Here is a 15,334-nt window from a genome sequence, read left to right as displayed (position 1 = left end):
TGTGTGTGTGTGTGTGTGTGTGTGTGTGTGTGTGTTTGAGCACTTGTGTCGGCACATTGCACTTGTATGTGTATGAACTGTATTTCCTGATATCTACAGACTTGCTTTGCTCCAAAATAAAAAACAAATAGGTGTCAGACAAAAAGACATGAGTTGTTGTTGTGAGACAGGTTTTGTAAAAATTTGAAGTCAACTTACAGCCCCATTCTTAGTTAAGTCTTCCCAACAAAAAGGGACCCCTCGACCTTGAAACCCAGTAGGAGCAGGCGAGCTGGAGATGGAGGAGCTTAGTCCTGAAGATCCACCGGCAGTTAGTCCAAGTCAATCCTGTGTCTACAGGGAAAGCTGCAGCCTCTGCCACAAAGAGGAAGCCTCAATTAACCAGCTTAAAGACGCTGCAACACACTGGAAGGGCTCGAGCTAAGCAGGGAAAATATTATCCTTTTCTTGCTGGTTGATAATGTGAGGTCAGGAAGTGTGTGCAAGCCTCGACACATGCACCGGCCTTGGCTTGTAGTGGAGCAGGATGGGAAAGGAGTAATAGATTTTAATGGAATAAATCGTACCTAATGCCCATGATATGATGGTGTACTATTGGTGAAGTTATGACTTTAAGCAGAAAATGTCTGATCAAAGAACACGTTAACAAAACCTGACAAATCATTTGATGCTAACTTTGTAGTGTTTGTAGAGACAGAAATGTGTCCACCAGTACAGATTTGGCAATCATGTTTCTACCATGGAAGCATGTTGGGGCAGGCTGTGTAGCAAATCAGAGCTGAATTCACTCATGATTTTGTGATCTTGTGAATAGTTGCCTCACAGGGTAGTATGATTTAGGCAGACATGGAGGAGGAGTGAAGTTGTAAATATAAAAACCTGTAATACTTGAAATTATTGTTCTCAGGAGCCTTAGAGGTCCAGTGTGTAGGATCTAGGGGGATATACTGGTGGAAATGGAATGTGATATGATAAGTATGTTTTCCTGTGTGTGTAAAATCACCTGAAAATAAGAATCATTGTGTTTGTTACCTTACAATGAGCCATATATATCTACATACAGAGCAGGTCCTCATCCACGGAGACTGCCACGTTGCACCGGCATGTTTCTACGGTAGCCCAGAACAGACAAACCAAACACTGGCTCTAGATGGGACCATTTGCGTTCGACACCTTCGTTAGCAGCACCCCTGCAACAAGCCAACAGCGTCAAGAAAAACACTGATTTTTAAAGTGCAACTGCTTCATTCAGTGTTTTTACCCATTTAAATCACCTTGTCTGGTTGTTTTGGAGAGGAAGTGACCTCTGCGGATAATTTGGCACCTGAACAATGAACACTGTTGGAATTCTAACCAGGAGTTCATGTTTGACACATGAGAAGTTTCAGCTGGTTCCAATCTGCAATCCTTATCACTAGACACCACTAAATCCTACTCACTGCTCCTTTAATGCTTCCATTTTGGAAGAATTTTAGTTTTAGTGTTTGGAGTTTTTTGTTTATAACCCAAGTGATTCATATGAGGCAGTTGGTTGTTTTGTCTGTGTGGAAGTTTCAAATAATAGAAGAAAATAATCGAATGTGATGAGGTACGGTATGGTTATTTCAATTTTATTTCTGTCTTGTGTATCCTATTTAAATGTTCTTTGCAATCTGTTTTTCAGTGACCCTCGTGAAGTCTTTAGACTGAAATGCGTTGGTCTCACAATAAACTCTGTGTACTACAAGTGTTGCTGTAGTTTGGACACCTTCTAACTTTTGGTGCTTGCCAGCCTTTGATTCTCATCGCTATGGGCGCATTTCGATCGGTACTTTGATCCACTGGATGCAGATTTATAAGCGGAAAATTTAACCCAAATACTTTGTAACAGTTGCGTACCATTGTTGTGTGTCTAGGAATGCCAAGGCATCACTCTGGACCAGACATGCCCAACTTCTACTCCCTGTCTCCTGGAGGAGTTGGACAGATCACGCCACCGCTGGGATGGTGAGTCAGACAGACAAAAGCAAGAGCATGCCCAGTTGATTTCATGTAAACAAGGAGCAATTACTATCCTGTCTCTTCACATCAGATGCACACTGACGCTGTGCTTGCTTTGTGTGCTGAATGGAGGAATGCTGGCCTGCAGCAGCAGCAGCCTACACAGGGAGGTCTGCCGCTGGCTGTTCCTGCTGTTACTGCTGCGGCTTCAGCCACACCGCTCCTCTGTGTGCCCAGCACATGTCAAACACATCACCGCATGCATGCCCCTGCATAACCATATGGCTGCTTAACCCCCATCAAAGGTTCCTGGAAGCACTTCTCTCTCTGGGCGTCACTTTATGTTTGCGAATTACTTTTTTTTTCAGTGTCTTTTACACTGCTTTTCTTTCTTCCTTTTCTTGACTGCATCCTTGTCACTGGCATTCCTGTACTTTTCCCCCTGTTCTCAACATCTCTTACCCTCTTTCTTCTTCCTCTAGTATCTCTTTCTCTGTCAGCGTGATGTTTGTAAAGACGGGGCTTTAGGCACACACTGAGTGAAGCCAGATGTAAGGTGTAGGATCAGGCGACAGTTGAAGCTCAGACAGTCTCTTTCTGCTTCCCTCCTGCATGAATCTGAATACCTGCAGTATATTGGCCCATTTTTGGATTTAGGAACCTTCTCCAAATTTAGGAACATTTCCCACCTGATGAACCAAGTGCTGATCTTGGATTCTTGGTCATAGTTTGTACCCTGGGACTGAGGAAGCATTGTGTTTGCAGCACTGAACATTGCTGATCAGTAAATTTCATGCTCCACAAGAATCTTTGTTTCTATAACAAACAGTTTTAAAAACCAGCAAACCAGTTGACTAAAACATGACCACAGCGTGGAGAGACAGGCACAATGAACCCACTGACGCCCACTACTATTAATTATTTCAGAAGAAGAGTCTCAAAGAGTTTGCGACGGTGACCGAAAAAGAAAAGCATATCTAAAGATTTCCTCATGCCTCGCAGAAATTGATATTCAAAGCACTTCTGAAAGAAACCCAAACAAATTAAAACAGATTTACACAATGCATTGCTCTGTCAGTTCCTTTTATTTTGCCTGATCTTTATTGTTCTTGAGGTGTAGTGAGACGGCATACACAAGCACAACTCATGGAAACTTTCCCGTAGTTACTTTTGGATACGCAGTGGCAGAGAGTGCAAAACAAACAGTGGCACCCAACCTTTTATAAATTGAGATCTCCTCAAAAGATACTTTGCCGGATTTTCAACCAGCTTTGTATCATAACTGTGGGTAGTATGTGTTAATGAGCTATGTTAAATTTCCCCTCATCTTACCAGTGCCCAGATCTCCCTGCTCATCTTCCAGCTCAGATCAAACGGACGCCACGAAATGGTCATTCAGCAGCTTTTTGCTGGCTCTAGGGCTGTTGCTCAAACTACAGATTGTGCTTCCGCATTTTTGTCAGTCCGGACCAAAAGTAAAGAAGCTGTCTGTCTCTTTCTCTCTCAATCACAGATCAAACTCAAATGGTAAAACTTAGAAGTGCTGATCAAATATGAACCAAGATATTGTCACTGCATTGCCTGTTTCTCACCCAAAATGTTTTCAGAAGCATATTTTAGCACGCGGTTTCACTGTAATTCGAGATTGTTTGTTTCCTACCAGCTGCCGTGTTTTTTTTTCTGTGTCAAAACAGCCATGCTCACATTACGTCACCCACAAGTGGAAGCATTTATCAGTCTGGTGTGGCGCAGTGCATTCTGGTAGTTGTAGGTTTTCTGCCTCTTGAGGAAAAGCAAATGCCACAGGCCCATTTGTCTGATTTCTTTGGTAACAATTTCAAAAGTATTTGCATCTTTCTACTGCTCAGACAGCCCAGATATATGAAAAGACCATCTGTCCAGCAGTCTAATACTTCTTTAATATGAAGCAGTATCTCTTTGTGGCCCTCTAATACTCCAGGAAAGAGGTGTCTTTTTTAATATTTAGTATTTAACCTCTAACATCAAGCAAATAAACTTGTGTGGATGGTTTGCACCTACTATCACCTGACATTCAAGGGACCTTTTCCATGCTACTGTCCTTCTTTGTCCTTAATTAATCAAAGCCTGCTGTCTGCTGTTATTGCAGGTTCTCACACCACATGGTGCCCGGACCCCCAGGTCCCCACGCCACAGGGATCCCCCACCCGGCCATCGTCAACCCACAGGTCAAACACGAGCCTCCGCATGAAACAGACATCATGCACATGTGAGTCCTGCAAACACAAAATACCTCCATCAAACACTCTCCCAGAGTTTTCTGAGACGACATACTTCCAGGTATTTGTGCACTCCACCACTACAGTAGTCCATTGCTGAACAAACCCACTGTCAGAGCCTTGTTCTCATTCCCTTGATGTGAGCAGATAAGCAGTGAGGGCCCGTGCTCTACTGATAACAGGCCTATGCTTCATTTGGCCTCAGGGATCACAACACACTTAGCCAGCAACAGATACAGGTCCTAGATTAGTGCTCGGATGAACTGAATTCGCATCCCCAGTGTGTGCAGTGGGAAGTGCTGTGAGCGCCCTGAAGTGGTTATCACTGATATTTCCATTATTCATGGCCATCCCAGCACCAAGACTGTACTTTATCAAAAAGGTTGTTAGAAAGTAAGTCAGGAGTGGGAGCAGAGTGTCTTTGAGTGTGCGAGTGTGAGCATTTGGTTTTAAGTGATTGCCAATGTGCTGTGGACGAGAAGGTTTGGTTGCCATTACTGGTGAAGTAATCTCTCCGCATGAAGGGCTGCGACTGAGCAACTGCACATGATTAAAGAGGCAGGGGCCCATGGCGTGGCAACCCCTCTCACGCTGCCTCACCATACGCTGACAGCAACCAGACCCTTGCTGCTTTTGTCGCCATTGCGGCACCACAATTCCCCCTCTTCTTTTGCTGTTTCATTTCCCCCTCGTCTTTACCTCCACCCGTGGTGTTGTTGTTATTGTCTTTACAGGAAACCCCAGCACGAACAGAGAAAGGAGCAGGAGCCCAAAAGACCGCACATCAAGAAGCCGCTAAACGCCTTCATGCTCTACATGAAAGAAATGCGTGCAAATGTGGTCGCCGAGTGCACGCTGAAGGAGAGCGCTGCCATCAATCAGATCCTGGGACGAAGGGTAGGTCAAATAGTCCGTGTACCCCGATGCACTGATCTCTGTTCTCTGTGTCACTGTAATTTATCTTTGGTGACTGAGTTAAATCACCAGGAGTTCACAGCTCAAGCTGTGGCTCTAAAGAGTCCACATGGACCGACTTCCCAGGCCCAATTAGTTATAAAAAGTATAGAGATTCCTCTCTCTATTAACATACAGTCTTTTATGAACTAGTTGTGATTATTGTCATAATGATTGCCCCAGCCAATTACTTCGCTCTCAGCAGCATAGATACAGACTGCCTATCTAACTGACATTTAATCAAATTGGCTTTAATAAAATATGCCTGGATAATGGCACGGTTGGAAATGACAAAATTTGTTCCTTTTGAGGATTGGGAAAAGAGTGGAACCACAGAGCCATGTTAAAAGCCTTAACGAATAGGCCTAGCGGTTGAGGCAGCCAGCCACAGCAAAGCCTAGTTTGTGGCCTGCATAGGGTAATTGCTCGCTGACATAGTTTGAATAAAAAGCACTGCTAAATTGGAACCAGTGTTTTGATATGAAATCAAAGTTTTTTTTCCCCTTCTCTTCTCTCCCTCCCTCTGACTCTTGTGCATGTTAATCTCTTCATCATGTGTCCCCCTTCTTCTCTCTCCCTCTTTTATCCCCCCTGTTTTTTCAACACCAAACGTTTGGAAGTTGAAAAGATTTTTTTTTCCTTTTTACCAAAACACCAGCACACTTCTCTATGCAGGGAACATGCAAGTGCATGCCAGTAATTGACTGTATGCTATTTTTTCCCCCCTAATCTCCTTTTGTACTGAAACAGTGGCATGCTTTATCTCGGGAAGAGCAAGCTAAGTATTATGAGTTAGCCCGCAAGGAACGGCAGCTCCACATGCAGCTCTACCCAGGCTGGTCCGCTCGAGACAATTATGTAAGTATCAACAGAACAGATTGGCAGAGGTGCGCCTGTGTGCGTGCGTGCGTGCGTGTGTGTGTATGTTGATTTATGTTGTTTGTTTATGTCAGCGTTGCATGACTTGTTCTTTAAATGGCACACATACTAATTCACACTAGTCGGCTCCATGCTAATGGGGTCCATTTGTGGACCCTTTGTTTCAGCCGAATGTGTAATTCATAACACTGTGATTATATTACCATCCGCAGTAAAATGGATTGTAGTATCATGGACATTATTATTGCCACAGTGAGTGAAAACTGCCTGGTAATGGTTATGCTAGTCTTTGATGTTCCATATCAGCATGGAGCTGCGGATGTAAAAAGCACCTGTTAGACTGAGTTGAGGAGGCTGGATCGTGCATACAGCATTCAGCAGCAGCAACCTTTGCTCCTCTAGCTGCCCATTTTGTTTGTAAATGTGGGAGGTTCAGCTGGATTTAAGATGCAGTCTGTTTTTGGGTGTTTATCAACAGCGTGCATGCGTGCATATGTGTTTTTGTGTATTTGCTTGCAAGTTGTCAAATGTGTCTCTCGAGAATGTGGCGTGTATGAATTTGTGAGAGTGAGAGCACCAGCCTTTATTAAAAGTGTGGCTCCGGCACTCACATTCACTCCACCACCAAAGTGCTTTGTGGTGTTTATCTGCCTCCCCTCGGACACCGACAGCATCCCCCTCCTCCTTCTGCCTCCACTGCTCCGCTGCCAAAATGCCTCGCTGAGGGGGAGACAGTTTCGCAGCTCTGCTCCCAGTGAAGCACAGCACAGTTAAAGATACACAACATCAGCTAGTGACAGTCAGCCCAGTTCCCATTTAATTTCCAGCTTTGTTAGTACAAACACATTTGACGGGTAGGGGGGAAAAAAAAGTAGAGGAATGGCTTTCTACTTGGCATACCAAAGAGATAAAGGGAAACGATATGTTTAACGGAAAACATTTCTTACAAGTAAATTTTGTATCCCTGGGAGCGCTATTCTGCGACCCCTCCCACAAACAGAATCTTCAGCTGCACACAGGCAGCACATCATGCCTGGAAACACCCAAAATAGGTAACGCACTGGCATGGAGAGCGTGTAGCATTCATAGTTTTGCTGTGTACCCCCTCTCTCATCCTTTCTCTCACCCACTCTCACTTAGTCTGTCTTCTTCCCTGTCTGCCGCAGCAGTAGAAGGCAGATTAGCTCATGAATAAGTGGATTAGCAGACTTTGCAGCAGGAAACCAAAGTGCTGCTCATATTTGACTAGAACGACTCTACGCTGCTATCTATACCTATAGTCTCCCCCCTGGGGATTTAGCATAAGCTATAAATCCTTACACACTCCCACCACCTCGCTGGAAAGAGAGTGGCGCTCTTCACAGTCATTGAGCTAGACTAGCCTAATTACAGTGAGCATTTTTAATTGCACTTCATGTTAATATTTGTCATTAGAGGGACTTCAAAGGCAGTGGAAATGTGACACAGACTGGTCACAACAGCAGGACAGGCTGCCTCTAGTCACTTAGGATGGACGCAACTCAAAAAAGGCCCTAAAAATGATAGAAAGCGAGTCATTTGCAACCAGCTGAAAAAAGCAGGTTGGGCACACTTAACATCAGCTCAAGCTCTCGCGTGGTCCGTCCCTCTCAGCGTGGCAGTTTGCGGTGGAGTTCGGAGTCCAGGGGATGCTGGTTGGATGCCCAGCAGGGGATGAGTGAACATGGCAGTCAGCAGCAGGATATCAGAGTGGTCTAGTGAGCGTGAGTGCTGGAGCCACACTTTATGTGTTCCTCTGTATATTTTTTAGGGAAAGAAGAAGAAGCGGAAGAGGGAGAAGATGCAGGAATCAGCCCCAGGTAAGCAACAGTCCTTCCAGTTTTTTTTTCTTTGTGTTGCATTTTGAAGTCGTGAGTTACACCATCTTTCCATAGACTACACATCATCTTTTACAGTATGCTGCTGCTGCTTTTTTCCTAACACACAATTTCTAAAGCTGTTAAAAAAAAACAAACGCCTATAAAAGTGACAAGTGGAGGTATGCTCCAACCAAACTAACATTGCCTACTATTGTCATTCTGGCTTTAGTAGACTGGCTCGATTCTGTGCAGGCAGCAGGCCTTTACTCACTGTCTTGTAGGCTTTCTCTGTGTACATCCAGCCATTCATTTGTCCATTGCCTCTCTCTCATCCCCGTCTCCACAACTTACACCTACTTTGGGATTAGTCTGTCCATTCTATAGGACTACTTACCGACTCTGGGCTTTGCACTATTTGTTTGCCTGCTGCACTACAGTGTGTCTTTCTGCTGACCTTTTTTAGCTGCGCTTATGAGCCTCCTCTCAGAACTGCAACTGTAATCCATTGAGAATTACATCTTAAGTAAAAATGTCAGTGTTTTTTTTTTTTTTTTTAGTCTGTACACTGTGTAGGCCAGATGGACAGTAAAGATCTATGCTGTCCAAGATACCTTAAAATTTTAAAAAAGGATGCAATTTTCTGCAGGTACAGGCCAGAGAATGAAAACGGCGTACATCTGAGAATATGGTAAGACAAACCCTCTATCCCCTCACTGTCTGATCAGTTCAATATATGTCAAGTCTTTTTTTTTTTTTTTAAACTGCTAAACACTGACTTGCGAGTATGTACTCACAGACTAATCCTGAAAAGGGTCCACCCTAACCTCGCCATAGTCATTGTGTCAGTGGTGTTAAGGCCTGAAGAGGGATTGTGCTTTGTGTGTGTGGAGTTTGCTCAATGGCCTCAGCACAATAGCCATTGGATTTTCTCTGTGTTTGTGTGTATGCAAACATGCATGTGTGCGTGTGTGTGTGTGTGTGTGTGTGTGTGTGTGTGTGTGTGTGTGTGTGTGTGTGTGTGTGTGTGTGTGTGTGTTGAATCGGTCAATCCAGTGTTTTTGTGTCAAGCACTGGTTGGACTAAAGGTCAGATGTTGTGTCAGCAGTTTGTGGCTTATTTCGTACGTTCGGAAACATCCAAATAAAAAAGGTTCTGAAAAATATTGGTTAATAAATCAGACAGCTCATGCACTCAGTGTTTTCTAAACATGGACTAAATAATACATCTGAAAACAGTTTTACTAGCCCAGAACTTTTTTTTTTTTTTTACTGCTGGTGGAAGCTAAGACGTCAGCTCAGCCCCATATGGACTACATGTGTTGTCTCTCTCTGCATCTTTGTGAAACAGAACAGGATTCAGCAGCCTGTTTGGCAGGAACTTAATGAGATGCTATACCTTAATAAGATTTCATGGTATCTGGGGTTTCAGGGTGTCTATAATGCCTTCATGACAAAGACACTCCATAGTGTTTTTTTTTTACATGTGAATGATATGCTGAGATATATTGATTCAGATGACATGTCAAACCCTCACTGAACTGTCACCTTTTTTTTTTTTGTCGAAAGAAGGATTAACGTTCTCAATATGTGGCAAAGGCAACTCTATTTTCAGTCTTCTTCACTCTCTGCTTTCCATCTCTCTCCTTCCCTTCCTCTCCCCCCTTGCAAGTCTGGTAGCATCCTGTTTTTCCGCTCCCTTTCGGCAGCAGTAAAAGCCGGGCAGATGTGGCAAATCTGGTCTTACGTCGAAATCACCCCGACCAGACAAAGGTTTTCCACTTGATCGATTCCTGACCCGGTGGCTCTCTCTGAACCCAAAATTGGGCTGCTTTTCTTTTCTTTTTTTTCTTCTTCTTTTTTTTTCATCACAGACGGTTTTCAAAGCGCAGAGAGAGCGAGCGCTAAAAAGCACTTTATCTCTGATCCAATAATTAGCAGCGCCTAGCCGCAGCGGGATGGACACCCTTGCTGATTCTCAGTGACAGCCTTAAACTAATATGCATAATACCAAGGATACTGCCACAACTCCCCAAGCCCTCAATTTATGCAGATCCCAAAGAGCTGGATTGAGGTTAGCTTGGTGTAGACGCCAAAAAAACATCTTTAAATGAACTCGTTTGTCTGTTTCTTTTCATCTGCCCTAGCCTCTACCCCATCTGTGTCTCCTCCGTATGAGAAATCTGAAAGGACATTTGTTAATGAGTTAATTTTAAAGACACAACTTGAACACCTCTTCGTGTGATGGTGCAAACACAGTGGACTTTTGCTCCATTGGATTTTATTTATAGCTCCTGTGCATCCATAACAAAGAATATTCAGCATAACAAAGTGAAATGCTAAACTCTTGGTGGATTTTTATGACGGGAAAATTGACTTAATATGTTTTCATATTAACATATTTTATGGCTACTGCTGAGTTTTTCTGCCTGTGAGGCAAACCAGGAGTTGAGTAGTTGAGCAGTATTTTATGGCTTGACGTTGGTTCTCTTTGTTATCTTTAGCATGTCAAACACTGGGCCCGCCACACAGCTGGCTCTCACCACAGTGGAACAGCACTCTGAGAAGTCATTACTCTGACAATGTGAAATTAGGGTTTCCGTCTCTTCCCCTCGTCACTCCAAGCCCCAGCCCCCTTTTTTCTTCCACCGACTGGAAACGTGCAGTTTTAACCCCCTTTCCCCACTGGTTCTGCAACCATCTTTATTTAGTTTCTCTTTGTCTTGCTTCCTTCTCGTGCTGTTCGCCCTTTGTCTGACTAAGCCCGCTGATTCACAGCCTTTTGAGATAGTTATCTGGCCGAGACACATACGTGCCCTCCAGGCTTTCTCCTGTTTCAGCCACTGCACATTTTTTTCACAGGGGGGAGACACTCTTAACAAAGGTGGCCTTTTAATCTGGCTTGCGCGGGCCATGGAGTCGCAAACACCTGCAAACTGCCATGAAACTGCATGTGAGTCATCTTGTTGAGGGGATCTATTGTTGACAAGCAGAATGGATGTTTTTACAAGCCACTTTGTACGTTTGCTTGCGCAAGAGGTTGTGTTTTTAACCACATGATCCAGGATATCTGTTTTAAAAATGATGCTTTACACTTATTAAAGTCTGGTAAGTGCATCGAGGGTCACTTCTCGCCACACGTCCTGGTCCAGAAACATGAAAGAAAGTGTTGTTCGAGCCGTAGCTTTGGTGGCCACTCTCTCTCCTCCTCTCTCTGTCTGAGTCGTGCCCCGGCTCTGCTCCCTCTGATGTGTGCAGCCAGAAGTCAGCTGTCAAAAGACTTTGATGAGCGAGGAGGGAAGAAGAGGAGAGAGGAGGGCGTGAGTGTGTTAGGGGGGAAAGGGAGGGTAAGAAAAGGGCCAGAAGAAAATCCCTCATTCTCTCGAGTTCTGAGTTTACCCAATCTCTCTCGACTGCCACTCATCCTTCCGTCTCCATCCCCCATTTCTTTCCCTTTTCTCTCCTCTTTATTTGTTGCCTCTCATCTCCTCTCTCTCAGACCCTCATCACTCTGCACATTTCTCTCTTTTTCTCTCACACACACACACGTCTGAGCAGCCATCCACACACTCCGGCTGCAATTAGGCAAGATTCAGCGTCTGCCTCTATTTCCCGAGTCGTTTCAATTTGGCACCGAGCCTCTAGGCCACTGCGGCACAGCCCAGTGCCTCCACACCCCGCCTTATTAGTGACCTGGGATAATTGGGGAAGGAATCCGGATTGCAAAACTGACTCTGGGAGTCGCTTTGAGCAGCGCACAGGAGATGAGAGGATGTTTTTAAAACTGTACTTTCACACACGCATAAAAAAAAAAAAGAGAGAAAAATAGTTCTGAGTGGGAGGTGGAGGAGAGAGATTTGGGCTTAAATCACAGCGACGCCCCGGCTAATGTTTCTGTGGGTAGGAAATAGAGTCGGAAATGTTCAACCCCACAGTCCTCCCCGTTCTCTCACTCCCCCTGACCTTCACAAAGCCCACTCTGTGAAGAAAAATGACCCTCTCAGCACTTAGTGTATGGATTTCCAGAGAGTGGCAGTATCTCAAACTCCATGTAACTTAAGTATGCATTTGTGGTTTTAGCTTCGAAGTACAAACCTTGTACACTGTCATGGTTGTCCTGTCCTGGCCTGGCAACCTTATGTGACACTTCAGAGGGGGGTGTGACCCTCTTAAGGCTCTTTGTGTACATGTGAGAAAATGCAGCTATAGTGCTCCCATTGTTTAGACTGGGGCTTGAAATTTGTTTTGATTGAGTCACGGGCCTATTGTGTTGTGGTTTGGCCAGCTGCAGTAACAGTATGAGGGTCCAGTCTCTTGGCTTTTTGTGATGTCTTCTCCACTTCCTCTCTCTCTCTCTTGCTCCGTGTCTGCCCCCCCCAGCCTCACCCCCGTGGCTCCTTGAGGCACTGCAGCACTTTTCGGAAAAGGCGGAGATATGTGACCTTATAAAACGCTCCCCTCGTGAGATGCTTATCTCTGAATGAAAGGCCCCCAGGTAACACGGGGGGCACAGACAGGAAGAGGACAGCGGAGCTGGAGGAAGCGGTGTTTGTTTTTATTTTACTCGAGTCAGTCTGGCCATTGTTAAAGGAGGCAAAACCTCAACTCCAGCTCTGTCCTTCTCTTCCTCCTTCACTTGTTTTCTTTTCCTCGCTCCTCCTTTTCCTGCTCCTCTCCTCTGTCCTGTCGGTGAATATGAGTGGCGGCAGAGGCCTTTGAAGCGAGACCACAGCAGAGGGAGCAGTCATTGTGCCGGCTCTTTGAATGTGCAGCAGACCCCCCTCCCGCCCTCCCTCCCGACATCCCCCGCCCTGCAGCGGCTCAGACTGAGCGGTGCGGGGGCACACGGCCAGACTTCAGCTGCCCGGGCCCCCAGCGATGCCGCCTCAGATGTGGGCAACGCCCCCCCCCCCCCCACCCTCCTCCCACACCCTCCTGTACTCCCATAGTCTCACCCACACATGCCTGAGGTTTGGGGTTTGGGTGACTCCCCCTCCCCTTTCCCCTTTTTGACCACAACCAGACCCCACCCTTCCCTTCTCTCCAATATTTAACACAGACACCGTCTTCCCTCTTCTTTCTCTTCACCCTCTTAGTTTCAGTCCCTCCTGACTTGACTTGTTAGTTTCTGATAGCCCCTGTGGAAAAGATACAGCATCCCCTGAGCCTGCCTTTTGATTGGAGGTTAAAAAATTTCAAAGCTTTTTTTTTTTGTTTTAAGAGCCGATTTCTTTTATGTGGAATGTCTCAGAGCTGGAGAAAGTGCTGACAGTGCAGAGCATTTTGTTTCAAACATCGCTTTGTCTTCCAGGTGCTTTTTTTTTTTTTTTTTTTTTATTGGCCTGCTCGTTTTATTTTCCCCCCGTGCCTTTAAGAGCGGCGCTGCCACAAATGTATAAAGAGGAGGCTCCTTTGAAAAGGTGTCACCAAAGCCAGCTGTGCAGTCAAGGCCAAGGTCACTGCCAAGACATGCCACCGCACCAGACTCTAATCTAAATGTGTGGACAATTATACTTACTAGAGCTCACTTGTCTGGTAGTCTGAGCCAGACTGTTCTGACCATAGTGGATGATGTAACAAAGGGTTGGCACTAAGTGTTTGCTGGATCTCAGGTTGAAATAAAGGCAGCAGCGGATTTAGCATTCATCAGATTTGAGAGACACTGACAGAAATGTTGGTTGTATGTCTGTGTGGACATTTGTGAGTTGTACTAATTGTACTTCATTAATTGATCCGTCAGTGGTCAGAAAATTAGTTGCCAACAATTTGGGTAATTTCTGGGGTTGTGCCCGACGCAGAATTATGTAAGTCAAATTGGTTTTGGCTGTTGAATACATATCTTCATCTGTTAGTTCCTCTTTTTACATACAGTGTTTGAGTTTGAACAGAGTTCAGCAAAGCATTAAGGGTGACAGCGAGGTTCACATAAGACGGTAAACTAGCCAAGTCAGCCCTCTGAGCTAATGCACCACGCTAACAACCGATCGGCAATGTGCAACATTTTTTTGCCAACACTAGATATCAAACAGAAGGCGGAGACTGTATTGTCTAGTCACCACTTCTAAGCAGAAGGCAGAGGATAATGATTTCTCGGAGCCCAATTGGGCAAAGCCACTCTTCTTTGGCTAGCTGCCTCCGTCTCACTCTGCCTCACCCTAGCTCTGGGTCTGCAGCTGATTTTACAGGAGAGCAGCATGGAAGTGAGGAGCACCCACTCTGCAGCTACATCTGTGGACTGAAACATCCCCAGAAGACTGCTTCAGTTGAAGGAATCTCAGTCAACTAAGGGTTCTCTGACTGACGATTCAAATTCTTCAACTTTCAGGGGTCAGCTCTAGGAATTTTAAATAATTCGTCTAAGTCACTTTCAAGCAAAAATTCCAAATATCCACCGGTGGCTACCTTATTTTGTTTGTTTCATATCAAGTAAATCAAACATATTGTTTTTTTTGACTGTTGGTCAAACAAAACAAACCTTTTATTACTTTTTTACTAAATCAAACTATGAACATGACTGATGTAATAATGGATAATAAAAGTAATCATTATTTGCAGCCCTAGCTGTGAAACAATTTTTGGTAAAAGTTAGTGACAATATTTTTGTGCCCTTACTTTGACCTGGCAGTTAAAGGATGATTACAACTTAGATGATGTGACAAGTTTCCATTTTACCTCCAAATAAAGTGACTTCGATAACCTCACTGAACCTTGTCAAGTCATGTCTCAGCACTTGCTTCTTGCCCTGTCACACTCCTCTCCAGCGATGTCACCATGTTCCCAGATCTGATATACGTGATGGCCAAATCTACAAAAATAAGACCCAAGGTGTGATAAATCGGATTCATCTCTTAAGATGACTCTGACGCATCTTTCTTTTCCTTGCAATGCTCTCTATCTTCAGTCTTTCCCTCTTCTCCAAATCCTCCTCTCTTCTCCCTGCCATGGTAAAGTCTGCGCCTCAGCCTGTGCTGGAGACACCTCTCTCCACTTGGCTTATTTTTAGAGTAATTTGTCGGCGGTGTTTTCCTTTTTAATGGCACCAAAAGAAACCCCAGAGCTCTGTGTAGGGGAGAGAGGGAGCTGAGGAGGTGGGTGGGTCGGTGGGTTTGGAGGTTAGGGGGCTATAAGGCAGGCGGGCCCCAGCTGTGGCCGCTTTGATTTGGCCTGGAAGGTGAAAGCGGCGATTGAGACGCGAGGTTGTGCCAGTTATCTTAACCTCCCACACTTCAAAAGCTGGGCGAGAGCTTGTCCGACTCCTTCCCCTCCCTCCCTCCCTCCGTCCCGTAGAGGGAAAGGAATTGGGGGAGGGAGAAGGGGGGAGACTAAACCTTCGCTAGCCCTCTGAACAGAGGAGCGTTTCATTTCCTGCAAAAAAGTCCAGCCGGCATTCCTGAGCACTAATGTAGAGGGAGGAGGAGGAGGAGATGGA

The 15,334-nt window shown here is 45.1% G+C and overlaps 1 protein-coding gene across 5 annotated transcripts in view; it reads left to right on the top strand.

Moving 5' to 3' along the window:
* lef1 (lymphoid enhancer-binding factor 1) overlaps nt 1-15,334 on the top strand; it is a 129,863-nt gene that overhangs the window by 111,303 nt on the left and 3,226 nt on the right. For 2 of the 5 annotated variants that reach the window (XM_049569345.1, XM_049569313.1), the window contains 6 exons: nt 1,896-1,986; nt 4,109-4,228; nt 4,964-5,135; nt 5,943-6,050; nt 7,861-7,909; nt 8,556-8,597. In XM_049569345.1, coding sequence (XP_049425302.1) covers nt 1,896-1,986; nt 4,109-4,228; nt 4,964-5,135; nt 5,943-6,050; nt 7,861-7,909; nt 8,556-8,590 — 575 coding nt within the window. In that variant the 3' untranslated portion in view covers nt 8,591-8,597. The remainder of the gene's footprint in view (nt 1-1,895; nt 1,987-4,108; nt 4,229-4,963; nt 5,136-5,942; nt 6,051-7,860; nt 7,910-8,555; nt 8,598-15,334) is intronic. The other 3 variants (XM_049569339.1, XM_049569322.1, XM_049569330.1) reach the window with 3 other exon arrangements.

The sequence above is a fragment of the Epinephelus fuscoguttatus genome, linkage group LG3 (assembly GCF_011397635.1).
Source record: "Epinephelus fuscoguttatus linkage group LG3, E.fuscoguttatus.final_Chr_v1".
NCBI classification, from domain to species: Eukaryota; Metazoa; Chordata; class Actinopteri; order Perciformes; family Serranidae; genus Epinephelus; species Epinephelus fuscoguttatus.
This window is presented reverse-complemented; position numbering and strand designations above follow the sequence as displayed.